The sequence below is a fragment of the Mizuhopecten yessoensis genome, unplaced genomic scaffold, assembly GCF_002113885.1.
Source record: "Mizuhopecten yessoensis strain PY_sf001 unplaced genomic scaffold, ASM211388v2 scaffold716291, whole genome shotgun sequence".
In the NCBI taxonomy this organism is placed as follows: Eukaryota; Metazoa; Mollusca; class Bivalvia; order Pectinida; family Pectinidae; genus Mizuhopecten; species Mizuhopecten yessoensis.
Genome location: NW_018480043.1, coordinates 193,981 through 207,584, shown reverse-complemented (window position 1 = coordinate 207,584; position 13,604 = coordinate 193,981). Strand labels below are relative to the sequence as shown.

Sequence of the window (13,604 nt, the reverse complement as noted above, 5' to 3'; positions counted from 1 at the left end):
AAAAAATTCAGGTAAAATGGGTCCTCGTTCACACTTCATTACTGTACAAACTTTTAGCAGATTATTTAACTCCAAACAAGTTTAGCAGATTATTTAATTCCAAACAAGTTTACCAGATTATATAATTCCAAACAAGTTTAGCAAATTATTTAATTCCAAACAAGCAGATTATTCGGGTCCAATGACCTATGTTGTGAATAAACATATTTATTTGTCCTCTGAGCTTTATTATGAATATCAGCCCTAGAGTGTCAAACTAAGCTCCATGTACACATGTAAGTACCTGGTGTAATATTGATACATCACTATAATACTGATAATGTATACATGTACCTGGTGTCATAGTGATATTATTGATACATCACTATAATATTGATAATGTATACATGTACCTGGTGTCATATTGATATTATTGATACATTACTATAATACTGATAATGCAGTTTAAAAACAAGCTACATACATCTGGTTTCACATAAATATTTATTCCAAATTGTGCCGTCATTTTGTATTTCATTAAATGTATCACAAAAACCCATTATGCAGTGGTAAATTCAAATTAATTTGGAAAAAAAAATATCTTCATTAATGGCTGCCAATAAGAATACAGCAAAGCTACATAACTAATTCTAGTAATATGTCTTATCTAATAAATTATGAAAGTGGATATATATACCCAAAGGGAAATTACACTGTATTAGATCCTGTTACACAAGGGGCAATTACTCTGTAAATATCATGTAACTAAAATGGAAATTACACTGTAATAGATCATAATACTTCAATGGAAATTACTCTGTAACAAATCATGGTACATAATCAAGGTAAATAAATAATTAATTAAGACCTCCATCCATGCAATATTGGAAATTATTCCGTATCATGTTATCAAAAGGGAAATTAATCTGTTACAGCTTGATGAAGGTATATTTATATATATACATGTAGAATATAGTACACAAATGGAAATTACTCTCTGTAGTTACAGATAGATCTTCCACCACTCAGAAACCATAGGAAGGAATCTTCTACAAGGTGCGATTGAGGGGCAAGTGCCAACCATGTCATACTCATCTAACCCCTATAACGGCTGAGGAAAGCCAAGCATTTTACTGACTGTGACGGTCTCTTCAAACCACATCAAAAGGCAAGAGATCAACAAATAACACTAAGAGTTTCAAAATTATTCAATCCAAGACAAACCTCTACAAAAATATAATTTTTCCAAAGACTGCCGCTGACTGGAACAAACTGCTGGACAAGGTTGAGTGCAATAACATTAGAGGACTTGAGTTTCCAGCGCACTCCAGCTACAGGATTAGTGTATATCCCTGATCTCCCATTGCGCACTCCAGCTACGGGATTAGTGTATATCCCTGATCTCCCATTGCACACTCCAGCTATGGGATTAGTGTATATCCCTGATCTCCCATTGCGCACTCCAGCTACAGGATTAGTGTATATCCCTGATCTCCCATTATGCACTCCAGCTACAGGATTAGTGTATATCCCTGATCTCCCATTGCGCACTCCAGCTACGGGATTAGTGTACATGTATATCCCTGATCTCCCATTGCGCACTCCAGCTACAGGATTAGTGTATATCCTGATCTCCCATTACGCACTCCAGCTACAGGATTAGTGTATATCCCTGATATCACATTGCGCACTCCAGCTACGGGGTTAGTGTATATCCCTGATCTCCCATTGCGCACTCCAGCTACGTGATTAGTGTATATCCCTGATCTCCCATTACGCACTCCAGCTACGGGCTTAGTGTATATCCCTGATCTCCCATTACGCACTCCAGCTACGGGATTAGTGTACATGTATATCCCTGATCTCCCATTGCGCAATCCAGCTACGGGATTAGTGTATATCCCTGATCTCACATTGCGCACTCCAGCTATAGTATTAGTGTATATCCCTGATCTCCCATTATGCACTCCAGCTACAGGATTAGTGTATATCCTGATCTCCCATTACCCACTCCAGCTACAGGATTAGTGTATATCCCTGATATCACATTGAGCACTCCAGCTACGGGGTTAGTGTATATCCCTGACCTCCCATTTCGCACTCCAGCTACGGGATTAGTGTACATGTATATCCCTGATCTCCCATTGCGCCCTCCAGCTACAGGATTAGTGTATATCCCTGATATCACATTGCGCCCTCCAGCTACGGGGTTAGTGTATATCCCTGATCCCCCATTGCGCACTCCAGCTACAGGATTGGTGTCTATCCCTGATCTCCCATTGCGCACTCAAGCTACGGGATTAGTGTATATCCCTGATCGCCCATTGCGCACTCCAGCTACGGGATTAGTGTATATCCCTGATCTCCCGTTGCGCGTATGTCTACATGTAAAAAGGTCCTGTAAGGTATTGATATCCAGATATACAGCTACTATAATAACAATATTGAATCTTAGCAAATTTGAAGGAAATCAGACGGAAAAACATCTGTCTAAACAAGTTGTTAATGCTTGCATGAAGTATGCAAAGGGCCATAATTACCTTAATAATTAGTTAACACATGTCAGATATTGATACCCATGTAAAATGTACAACAACAGTTGTTTGGTAAACCCAATCATTATAGCTTAAGAAATGTGTCGGTGTCTGTGCGACTCCGTGCATATGTTTTTTCCGAAAGGACCCTGAAACCGTTCAAGGTAACTACTCAAAATTTTGTACAGTTGTCAAGCTAGTACTCTAGTAGTACCTTTTGCTATGGAGAAGTTCCCCATTTGAATACTTTTTCTGTTACCATGGTAACAGATAGGCCAAATTACAAATTTCAGTTGAATGGATTATGACTCCAATGATAACTATCTGAAACTTTGTATAACTATCAAGCTAGCATTCTGGTAGTGACTTTTGCTATGGAGGAGTTCTCATTTTTTTTTAAAATGTTGCCATGGAAAAAGATAGGCAAAACTACAAATGTTGCTGCTTCCAGAGTAAAATGTCAAAACCTTTCAAGATAGAACTACATGTTCCTGAAACTTTGTCCACTTTGTACAAGCTAGCACTCTCTTGGTGCATTTTGCTACTGGAGGAGTTCTTATTTTGGATTTTTTTTTTCTGTTGCCATGGAAAAAGGCAATAATATGAAATTTGAGGTTTCTGATTAGCATGATCTTAAAACTATTAAAAATAACAAATTGAAATTTAACTTGTACACTTATCAACCTAGCACTCTATTGGAGCCGTTTGCATTCAAGATGTATACAGGAAGTTTTGTACACTTATGAAGCTAGTGCTCTTATCAAGCCTTTTTTGATCTACATCAAAATATCAGTAACTGAGTGGTGGAATGGAGTTAATACTTCAGTTATTGTAATATTAACAAATATATATTTAAATATGATTGTGTGTCTTTCTTTTAAGCAGCGGGGCGTGGGGGATAATGTCACGCTTTGCGTTATCTTTGCAGTAGATGTATATAAATTCTATATTACAATAGGCCTTCATTGTGGTAGATGTTCTGGATGTTCGACTAGATATTCAGTAAATTACAGATGTATATAATTCAACAAGGACAATCTTAGTACCGGGGTTAAATCTATGCATAGCTCCCATTTAGGGATATGCCATGTACGTGAGACGGTGACATATCAGTAAATGGGAGCGATGCATAGATTTTATTTTACTAATATGTCACGTACTTGGCATAACACTTAACAGGAGCAATGTGAAGATCTGAATTTGATTAACATTGCAACAAGGAGAAATAATAATAATTGTCATCATTGATATCCCTTGCTCAGTATACAAGTCATGACACCCTGGTTACAATTCATGTAGCATACCTCACTATGATTGCTACAGAGCACCACGTTTCATATTATTAATGTTTCTTACATCAATCAAACCAAAATACATGTATGAATAAAGCAAAGGTATTAACATTATTAGTATTTTCACCAATTATTCCTGAAGAATGCAATCTTGTGTAAAATATATGTTAAATTCATCAATATAGCTGTCTAAATTAACTTTTACAGTAACCGACAAATGACAAAAGATAACCGTTTAGTTCTTAATCACTCAAGTGTAAAATATCAATGAAATTCTGCATCTTTGACATGTGCACTAGCTGAGCCCTAGCTGCCTAGGTATTGTAGTTACAGGTCACATGATACCACAGCTGAGTGTTAAATATGTCATTGAAAGGTCTGCTTTTTATCATATAATACGGGTGCATTTAGATCAGCTTATGCCTATAATCATGTTGGACATGTATATTAAGATCAAATTCTAATTAAATTGGACAGGTATTTTTGTATTCTTGTTTAATTCTGTATAATATCAGACTCGTGATCATGGAAACAGTCATTTTGTCTGTCATAATTAAAGGTCAAAAACAAGAGAACAGAAAAATCATGATCATGACTTTCCAGATTCCAGTTCTTTGACTAGTTTCAAAATGTCTGCTCCAGATTCCCATTCCAGTACATTAGCTTTCAGACTGTACTGTTTATAATTGTCGTCACCAGCGAGAATGGCATTAATCTTCTTCCACATACTAAGATTAACCCTTGGGCAGGCATAATCCTTGTCTGACAAGGTCAGGGAGGGACAGAGGTCATTGGAGCCGTCCCCGACGTACAGCACATGACTGTAGGTACGTCCTTGTTCAGCCTGTTCCCTGATGTGTTCGGTGAGGATGTGACCCTTACACAAGTTCACAGTGCTGAGGTCACACCAGTCCTGGTGGTGGTAAAAGTCAATTCTAAGGCAGCCCTCCTCATCAAACTTCGCTGGGTTAGTGTACACTTTAGAAATCATATTTTCCAGATTGTTTTGTTCTAAGAGATATCTTATAAAGGTGGAGTTGGAGTCTGAAATGATGATGCATTCATGTCCCTGTTTATGAACATGCTCGAGTAGATGTTTAAACCCAACAGTCAGTGGGATCTCTGCGAGACATTGTTTGAAGTCAGGCTGTCTTATACCAGTGCCGTGGAGGAACTCAAAGATGGTGGCCATGTAATCTGTCCAGCCATCATTACTGTATTTGTCCTCAATCTCCTGGGGAAGTTCTCCCCCTGGGGCCAGCCGTTTCACCCATAGGTCACTGTTCTCTTCAACCATTGTGTGGTCAAAGTCAAAAGCCAGCAGCAATCGTCCAGTCATCTACAACACAACAGAATGGTCAATACAGACATTGGCTACTGAATCAGCACAACTCACCATTAATTTGTCTGAAATACTGCTATATATATGTTATATAAGGAAACAGAGTATTTTTAATCTTTCAAAAAGCTTATGATATTTTTTAAATTAAAATTTTAAACATGAAGACACTGATCAAACAGACATCTAAAGCTACATACCCAAAGTCATCCATACCCATCATCCATACCTTAGCTAACATCAACAATCCATATATAATTCACAACCACCATCAATATGTCAGTCACACCCATCAGCCATGTAGACTTTACCTAAGTTATATCCACCATTCAGGTCACACCCACCATCCACCCATACTGACATAGGTCACACAAACCATCAACACATAGGTCTCACCCACCATCCACGCATAGGTCACACAAACCATCAACACATAGGTCTCGCCCACCATCCACACATAGGTCACATCCACACATGGGTCACACCCACCATCCACACATACATATAGGTCACATCCATCATCCACACTTTAGTCACACCCACCATCCACACACACACCATCCACATGTAAGTCATATCCACCATCCACACACCGGTCACACCCTCCATCCACACATAAACTGTAGGTCACACCCACCATCCACACATAGGTCACACCCACCATCCATATAGGTCACACCCACAATCAACACACCCACCAACCAAACATAGATCACAACCATCATCCACACATAGGTAACACCCTCCATCCATCCATAGGTCACAACGACCATCAACACATAGGTATCACCCACCATCCACACATAGGTCACACAAACCATCAACACATAGGTCTCACCCACCATCCACACATAGGTCACATCCACACATGGGTCACACCCACCATCCACATGTAAGTCATATCCACCATCCACACACCGGTCACACCCTCCATCCACACATAAACTGTAGGTCACACCCACCATCCACACATAGGTCACACCCACAATCAACACACCCACCAACCAAACATAGATCACAACCATCATCCACACATAGGTAACACCCTCCATCCATCCATAGGTCACAACCACCATCAACACATAGGTCACACCCACCATTCATATAGGTTACACCCACCATCCATACCTAGATCAAACCCACCATCCACACACAGAACACACCCAATTTCCACATGTAGGTCACACATTTCAACCATCCATACCTAGGTCATACCAGCTTCCCATATACCAATCATCCGTTACCATCATCTGTGCCTTGGGACAGACTAACACACACACCGCACCTACTGTAGACCAACCTCTGTACAAATCTAAATCATAACCACATATCAGTAATCACAAACTATTACATCAACCATATATCTGTGTCACACCATCACCCAATCACCTGCACTTCTATCAAATTACCGTTACCTACCACCCACACACATTACCGCACTCAAATAGATGTTGACACACCCTAGGCTTTCAAGAACTTGCACCTGGCAGTCTATAGAATTATTGCATCCCCCAAGATCTTACCTGCAGTTTAAATCAATTATCATTGATGACTTAATCATTTTCAGATTTCCATGGATCAATAATTAATATAATTGTTATTTGAAGTTGCGATTATTATCAAACACCAGAAAAAATAGTTTTAAGCAATAAGCATCTTGTATAGGTGTTTGAAATTCTGGCTGTAAATTGAGATAAAAATCATATAAAAAATAAGGACATAAGGGGAGATTTTTATCTCAATTTACAGTCAGAATTTCAAACAGCTGTTGTTTAAGTTGTATTGTCACATGAATGAACTACCTCTGCCATTTCCTTGTAAGATTATTACATCGTTTGTATAAACATTATCATTGAACATTCACGTTTCAACCGCTAACAATTGCCATCCATATAACGCCACACACAGTATTTCAATTTCACAAAATAATACATTACATAATTTGATAAATGTTCATATTCATTTCAATGGCAAGCAACAACAAATGAGTTAGATAACACATACTGTATGATATATGCAAGGGATATTTTATAGTCATGATTATTAATAGCCAACAAATGCATTCATTGACTTTGCTGCTGCAGCCTATACTGCCTGGAGCAACACAACAATTCTTGGTGTGGTTTTCACCCAATATTTGTATTGCCGAATGACAACCCATGGCCATATCATGCCAGTAATGGATCTTGTCAACGCATTTTGATATGAATACAGAACCCGTACCTTTTCAATCTTAATGTTATGGCGTCGAGTGATGAACTGTATAAGTTTGTTAATCATTTGTTGCAACACGTTGTTATGTAATCCAGCTCTTAAGATAACAGGTCTTACGTGATGAACAGTCCTAAAACCTTTGGCCGTCGGAAGTTTACGATTAGGGTCAAGGACATTCGCCCCCTGAAGGTAAAGACGGAAGTGACGTCACAATTCCCGATGTTTGTCTTGACAACAGTACCCTGCTAGAAGTCTGTGTGAAATATTAATTCTAGTAGGGAATATAAGGCTACCAAAATGACTACTGTCATGCACGGACGAAGAAAAGGCAGTCCTCAAGGTAATTATATCATTTATGATAGCAAACACTCAACAGAAATATCAAATCGTATGATTTTGATTGATGACACGGTATTCAACACTGCCACCATCTTGGTGAAGTTGTTCAGATGTTTAACAGTTTCCCCGACCATGATTAACATCAAATGTGTTTCTATACATTTTAAAGTCTCGGTTGTATAAGCAATGTTTAAATTATTATATATTGCTCTAACTAAAAGTATATTTTCGCATAATATCATTTATACGGTGAGTTAAGTAATGTATCATGTTCGTCAATTCGCGAACGCTTCCAGGATTTGTCATACTATCAGGTCACAGGATCTTCTTCTTAATACGAGGGCTCCATCAGTTTGATGATTATGCCATCGGGGATCGGGAACAGTGAAAGTATTAAGTCCGAATTTCAAATGTATATAAAAAAAATGAAATAGACTTTTGCTGAAAATGCAGTTCCCCAGGCATAATATCACATATTGTATTTAATGATAGATTTCTGGCACAGGATTTCGTATCCTCTACACCAGACTCAAAACATTATTATTTGTAATGAATAAAAAGTGTTATGATATATAAGAACTTGAATAAGGGTTTCTTATTACAATTATCTTTATATATACTAGATAATCACAAGCTTCATTGGATTGATGACTATATATTTCACCTTATACTAACTCTACCTTTTAGGCAAAGGCCAAAAAGACATGCCCTTCTCAACTGAAAATCTTACACAAGGCATGCATCTAGCTGATGGTACTGACCTCCGACAGGTCACAGTTCTGTCAAAGAACGACTGGGAACGCATTCAGATGCAACTTCATCGCAAACAGATAGAGGAAGAAAGGACAAGGAAAATAAGGGAAGAAAAAGAAGAAAAACAGAAAATGTCAAAGGAAATGATTAAAGACTGGGGAAACACTATTGTAGTAAGTTAAATTATGTCAAATAACTTTCCACAATACTTTATTATTTTATGATTGACTGAAAAAAATAGTTTTAATCCTGGAACATTACAATTTCTTATGATAAGTTTGTCAACCACAGAAAAGGAGATTTTCCATGCTAACTATTCTCTTATCATATTTGTTGTGTAGGGACAGAGGCAGCGTAAACTAGAGGCACGGACATTACGGGAGCAGAAAGAGGAGGAAGAGAGACAACAAGTTGACCTAGAGGAGGCCAAATATCAGTCTCTGCAGCGCAAAGAGGCGATAGAAAAAGCAAAGACACAACAATACTATCAGACTGACCGTGTCAAGTCCTTCCATGTAAGCTAGGTCATGATATAATTTAACCATACTGACCTAGTCAAATTCTTCTGGCTTAAAGCTTCTATGTAAAGCTTCTCAGTCCATTTCGACCATGCAAGTCTTGACTAAATGACCATACAGGTACTTACCTGATCAACTTATTTCATATTAATCATGTTAGTCATCTATTAGTCTTAATAATTGACCATACATACTGACCCGATCATTTTCTTCTGACTAGTGAAAGTCGTAACAAAGGTGATTGCCTTAATGCAAAATGGCGTAAATATTACAAAAACTCATACAATTTGGTTTAAATTTTCAAGGCATTGAAAGGAATTATTCAGCTAAACAGGCTTAGAATGTACAATTAAGACTTGTTTTGATGTGGTTAATATGTTTTTGATATATGCTAATGGCTTTTCAAGAGTATATACCGGTAAATATTTTCAGGATTGAAAATTTATGAGGCAAAATTAAGAAATAGTTTTAATTTACTGAAACTGTGATTTATCTTCTGATGTGTATTCGTTTTACTTTCCCAGAGTGCTCTCATGCTGACAGAAGTCCTGAAGGAAAGAGAAGCTCAGTTAGAGCTTAAGAAACTGAAACAGAAAGCCAACGAGGGTCAGGACATTGAATACTTGAAGCGGGCCCAACGAGATTATGATGCGGCAATACAGGTTGATCAACAGAAGGCCAGGGAAAGGATCCAGGCTTCTAAACTAACAGCACATTTCCAAATCTCACAGTATGTGTTCCAGATTTTTTCTATCATTACATGACACACACACAATTCGTATATCATACATACATTGTATACACACTAATATCATACATATATTGTATACACACTAATATCATACATACATTGTATTCACACTTTTAGATCTCAGTTTGTTCTCACACCCTTAAGCATCATTCCTTTAAGTAATGTCTTCCTGATCTTTTTTCATGCATCAAGACCTACTGCCTGGCCTTAGTTTAATTACCATACAGTTACAGATTTCACAGTTCTTTGTTATACACAGCTCAAAGTATTTCACATTGTTATTACAAACACGCTTACTCCTATATCATTACATGACACACTTCCAGATCTCATATAATATATGTTGTTACAGGGTGGGAGAGCACATGAAGAGCAATGAGATGGTTAAGGTGGAGGATCGTCTAGAGGGGGAGGAGCTTAAAAAGCTGGCATCTCAGTACCACGTGGAGAAAGAGCACCTTGTAACCATCAAGCGGGACGAGAAGGCACAATTATTGAAGGACAACATGTCACAGATTGAAAGCATCAAGAGGATGAAGCAAATACAGCTCCAACAGGAGGAGGTAATAGATGCTGTTCTTGCATCCTCACAAAGCTTAATTAAAGTTATATGATTATCAGAGAGTGACTTGTAAGTCAGTGTAGTATAGTCAGCAGTCACCAGTAATTGATTACAATGTAAATTCATAATTAAAGTAGTTATATGAAATTAATACATATCAATGTATGTATAAAGTTCAGATTTTATTTTTACCCTCACATGTGATTTTCAATTTCGTTATCATAATAGGAGGAAGATGAGGATTGTCGTATCTTCGCAGCTGCTAAGAGAAAGATGATGAAGTTGCGGGCAGAAAAGGAATCAGAAATCCACATGTAAGTCCATTAAGTCTGAGATCAGTAGTGTCATGTATTCACCTGGCTAAGTATATTAGTATATGTTATTGAAGTCAGATGAAACATAAGCACCAATCAAGTAGATACCTGTGTGAGATTTCAAATGTTGTGACTGAAATGTTCCCAGGGAGAAGCAGCGTCACCTGGAGAAAATCCGTGAGAAGCTGGGCGCCCAGATGAAACAGAAGGTGAGCGATGAGGATGAGAGGATCAGACGAGCAGTGGAAGAAGCGGAGGAGAGGCGGGGTGCAGAGGAGGCAATAAAGGAGGCCAAGTTACGGAAAATGATGTCAGAGGCTGCGGCACATCGTGATGGACAGGTAGGTCAAGGTTATCCGAGTCCCTAAGTGTCAAAACAAGTTTTGTATTTTTAAGTAATGTCGTTCTTTGGTCAAGGTGAATTTTGTTTTAATAAAGGTCATAATATTCACTACATCAGTCAATTTTGTTAAAGCTGCAGAATGTAAAGCTCAACATTTTTTGACAACATATATTAGCTATAGAATGCCCAGTATCTGGTGACTTCGTCAGCTATAGATTTTAGCTCTGAAAGACAATTGAATGTTAAATTTTGTAATTTCTCCAGATGAAGGAGGCAGAGCAGAAGAAGAAGGATGAACGTCGTCAGGAGCTGGAGACAGTTCGCATCAGAAAGGCAGCCGACGAGATCTTTGAGAGGAACGAAGAGGAGAAGCGTATGAGAAAACGGGATGAGACCACAGGGCTGAAGAACTTCCAACGCACTCAGGGGGTGAGTAGGTTAGAGCGACAAGAGAACCACAGGCCCTTTTAGGTCTTCATAAATTATATAACTGTTGATTTCATCTCATGTCTTCAAAGAAATATTCCGGGTATAATTTCTGTGAAGGGACTGTAATTTGTAAATGTGGCAACTGTCGTTGGTGAAAATATTTACATTGCGACTTTTTGAACTGATCACGGTGTGAAATTTTCCAATGGTAATTGTTCTGTCACCTGTATATAAATATATCAATAAAGTTAATTAAGTATATATGCACGTACCGTAGGTCTGATCATAACCTTTCTGTCTGCCTACAGGAGGAGAGGGTAAGAAATGCACAGGATATACAACAGCAGGCTCTCATGCTGGACAAGGCCAATATGGAGCTGCTCAAGATTGAAGAGGACCAATTCCAGGAGTATGCTGGTAAAGTCATTGAGCACTGCGAACGCGGGGGACGAAATGTGTACCCCCTCCGTAAGGCGGCACAGGCAGGTGCTGGGGGTGGCTGCGGACCAATCTTCAACGGAAAGGGCGGCATCCGACCGAGTTATATGGTGTCTGACAAGTCTGGTAAACAGATGCCACACTACCAGAGGGACACAACTGAGGAAACCAAAAAAACCATTTATGGCAAAAGTGGCTCAAAGAAACGCCTTGGAATGGTATGGTAATAAAGCGATAAAGGAGCTGAAGTTTAAAGAAAATGGATTTTTCAAATGTGGCATTTCTAAATCAAAGGAGAAGAAAATTGAAACATGTAGTGATTAACGTGAAGTCAGAAATCCACTGTGGAAGTTGAGTTTTACATGAACAAGTAAACAAATATGTTGTATTTTTTTTTTTTACCCCAAACCATGGAAAATTAAATTGTGTGGAAACAATGAAGCCAGGACTACATATATATCTGATTTTGTGAGCGGACTCACAAGCATTATCTTCTCTAAAAACTCTGAACAGACCTGTAGTAACTGTTAGGCCAGTGAAGATTAAATGTTGCTAACATTTTTACCCTGATCAGGTTGCTATATGTGTGCTGCAGATACCATTTTCAGTAGTTTATCAGGTCGACCCATAAAAATGTCCAGTGTTGCCGTCCTTAGTACTGGATATAGGATGTCAGACAATCATCTTAACTGTCAACATACCAGGTCAGCTATCGCTTGTACTTCTCTCATCCGTCCAGATGGCTGATGAACAATTTAACATGCCATCAGCATTAAAGTAGAAATGTGTTGTTTAAATTGTCAACAGTAGCTTTTCTTTTTTAACATTCCAATTACTGTTATTTCTAGATATTGATTTCACGTTGAAGTGGCTACGTTTGATCCATTATCAGTAAGAGGAGTTGGTGTATGTTGTTATACATACAGCTATAAAAGATAATGATTCTAACCTTGATCACATTGACTACAGTTAGAGTCTATACACGTTAACTACCCAGCCCACAGCAGTCCTAGTTCCTCAATCCTCCCTACTCTCCTAGGGTCTCCAGACACGAGGATGTACAAGGTCCTCATACAAATATTTTGGAAGTCCGCCAGTTATGTGCACTCTATCTGTGATATATATATATATAATATACAAAAGTATTTTACTGCTATTGAATCATGAAAGGAATAAAAATAGAAAAAAAATGAAATTATGATTGTTGATTATAGCTTGAAAAGTATGTGGAGTATGTACCTGTCTATTATAGTAACTTATAAGTGTTAAGTTATGATACTATATGACTTTGCAGAATTGTTCATTGATAGTCCACAATACAGGTAAAACCATTTATTTACATATATATGGAGAGCTGTTCACCCTATCTCATAATATCAAAACACAAACACTTGATCAACTGTTTTATAAAATTTATAAATCTATAAATTCATAACACCATTCATAAACAGTCACTTTTAACATACACAGTTCGATCAGTGTAACACATTTTCTATGATTGTAATACAGTTAAATAGGTTGCATTGTGATTTTTTTGTGTCTTCTTAAAGAAATTATTTTAAGCAGCTAACATGTAACAAATGTGTCTGCATTGGGATAGAACTACCTGTATTTTCTTAAGTCCTCTGTGTTCATTATAAATGGATTTTCTCCACTTTGCTCATTGTGTTTTGAGCTCAAACCAATTTTCTTTATATCCAATATGGAAACTTTCACATTGGCCACACAGCTGCTGTATTACATAGTTTGTCTAGACACAAACATTTGCTGTTTTAATTTGCTTTGAAACAGCAAACCCA

General features: G+C 37.9%; 2 protein-coding genes across 2 annotated transcripts; one reads left to right on the top strand and one right to left on the bottom strand.

Moving 5' to 3' along the window:
- Window positions 1–2,109: 2,109 nt before the first annotated feature.
- On the bottom strand, window positions 2,110–7,528 carry LOC110442689 (pyridoxal phosphate phosphatase PHOSPHO2-like). The gene is made up of 2 exons (XM_021486407.1): window positions 7,368–7,528; window positions 2,110–5,144 (listed from the first exon to the last, which is right to left on the bottom strand). Exons 1-2 carry the CDS (start codon window positions 7,422–7,424, stop codon window positions 4,395–4,397), a joined length of 807 nt encoding a protein of 268 aa, XP_021342082.1. The 5' UTR covers window positions 7,425–7,528; the 3' UTR covers window positions 2,110–4,394.
- Window positions 7,529–7,560: 32 nt separating this feature from the next.
- On the top strand, window positions 7,561–12,109 carry LOC110442688 (coiled-coil domain-containing protein 173-like). The gene is made up of 9 exons (XM_021486406.1): window positions 7,561–7,698; window positions 8,385–8,623; window positions 8,792–8,965; window positions 9,493–9,698; window positions 10,072–10,282; window positions 10,510–10,595; window positions 10,744–10,936; window positions 11,203–11,367; window positions 11,676–12,109. Exons 1-9 carry the CDS (start codon window positions 7,656–7,658, stop codon window positions 12,030–12,032), a joined length of 1,674 nt encoding a protein of 557 aa, XP_021342081.1. The 5' UTR covers window positions 7,561–7,655; the 3' UTR covers window positions 12,033–12,109.
- The last annotated feature ends 1,495 nt before the right edge of the window (window positions 12,110–13,604 follow it).

Bases quoted from the DNA above. Each gene is read 5' to 3' on its own strand.
- LOC110442689 (XM_021486407.1), bottom strand. From the start codon at position 7,424: ATGATTAACAAACTTATACAGTTCATCACTCGACGCCATAACATTAAG. The intron at 5,145-7,367 runs GTACGGGTTCTG...GTTGTGTTGTAG, and splicing joins ATAACATTAAGATTGAAAAG to ATGACTGGACGATTGCTGCT.
- LOC110442688 (XM_021486406.1), top strand. From the start codon at position 7,656: ATGACTACTGTCATGCACGGACGAAGAAAAGGCAGTCCTCAAG. The intron at 9,699-10,071 runs GTATGTGTTCCA...ATGTTGTTACAG, and splicing joins GCACATTTCCAAATCTCACA to GGTGGGAGAGCACATGAAGA. The intron at 10,596-10,743 runs GTAAGTCCATTA...AAATGTTCCCAG, and splicing joins AAGGAATCAGAAATCCACAT to GGAGAAGCAGCGTCACCTGG.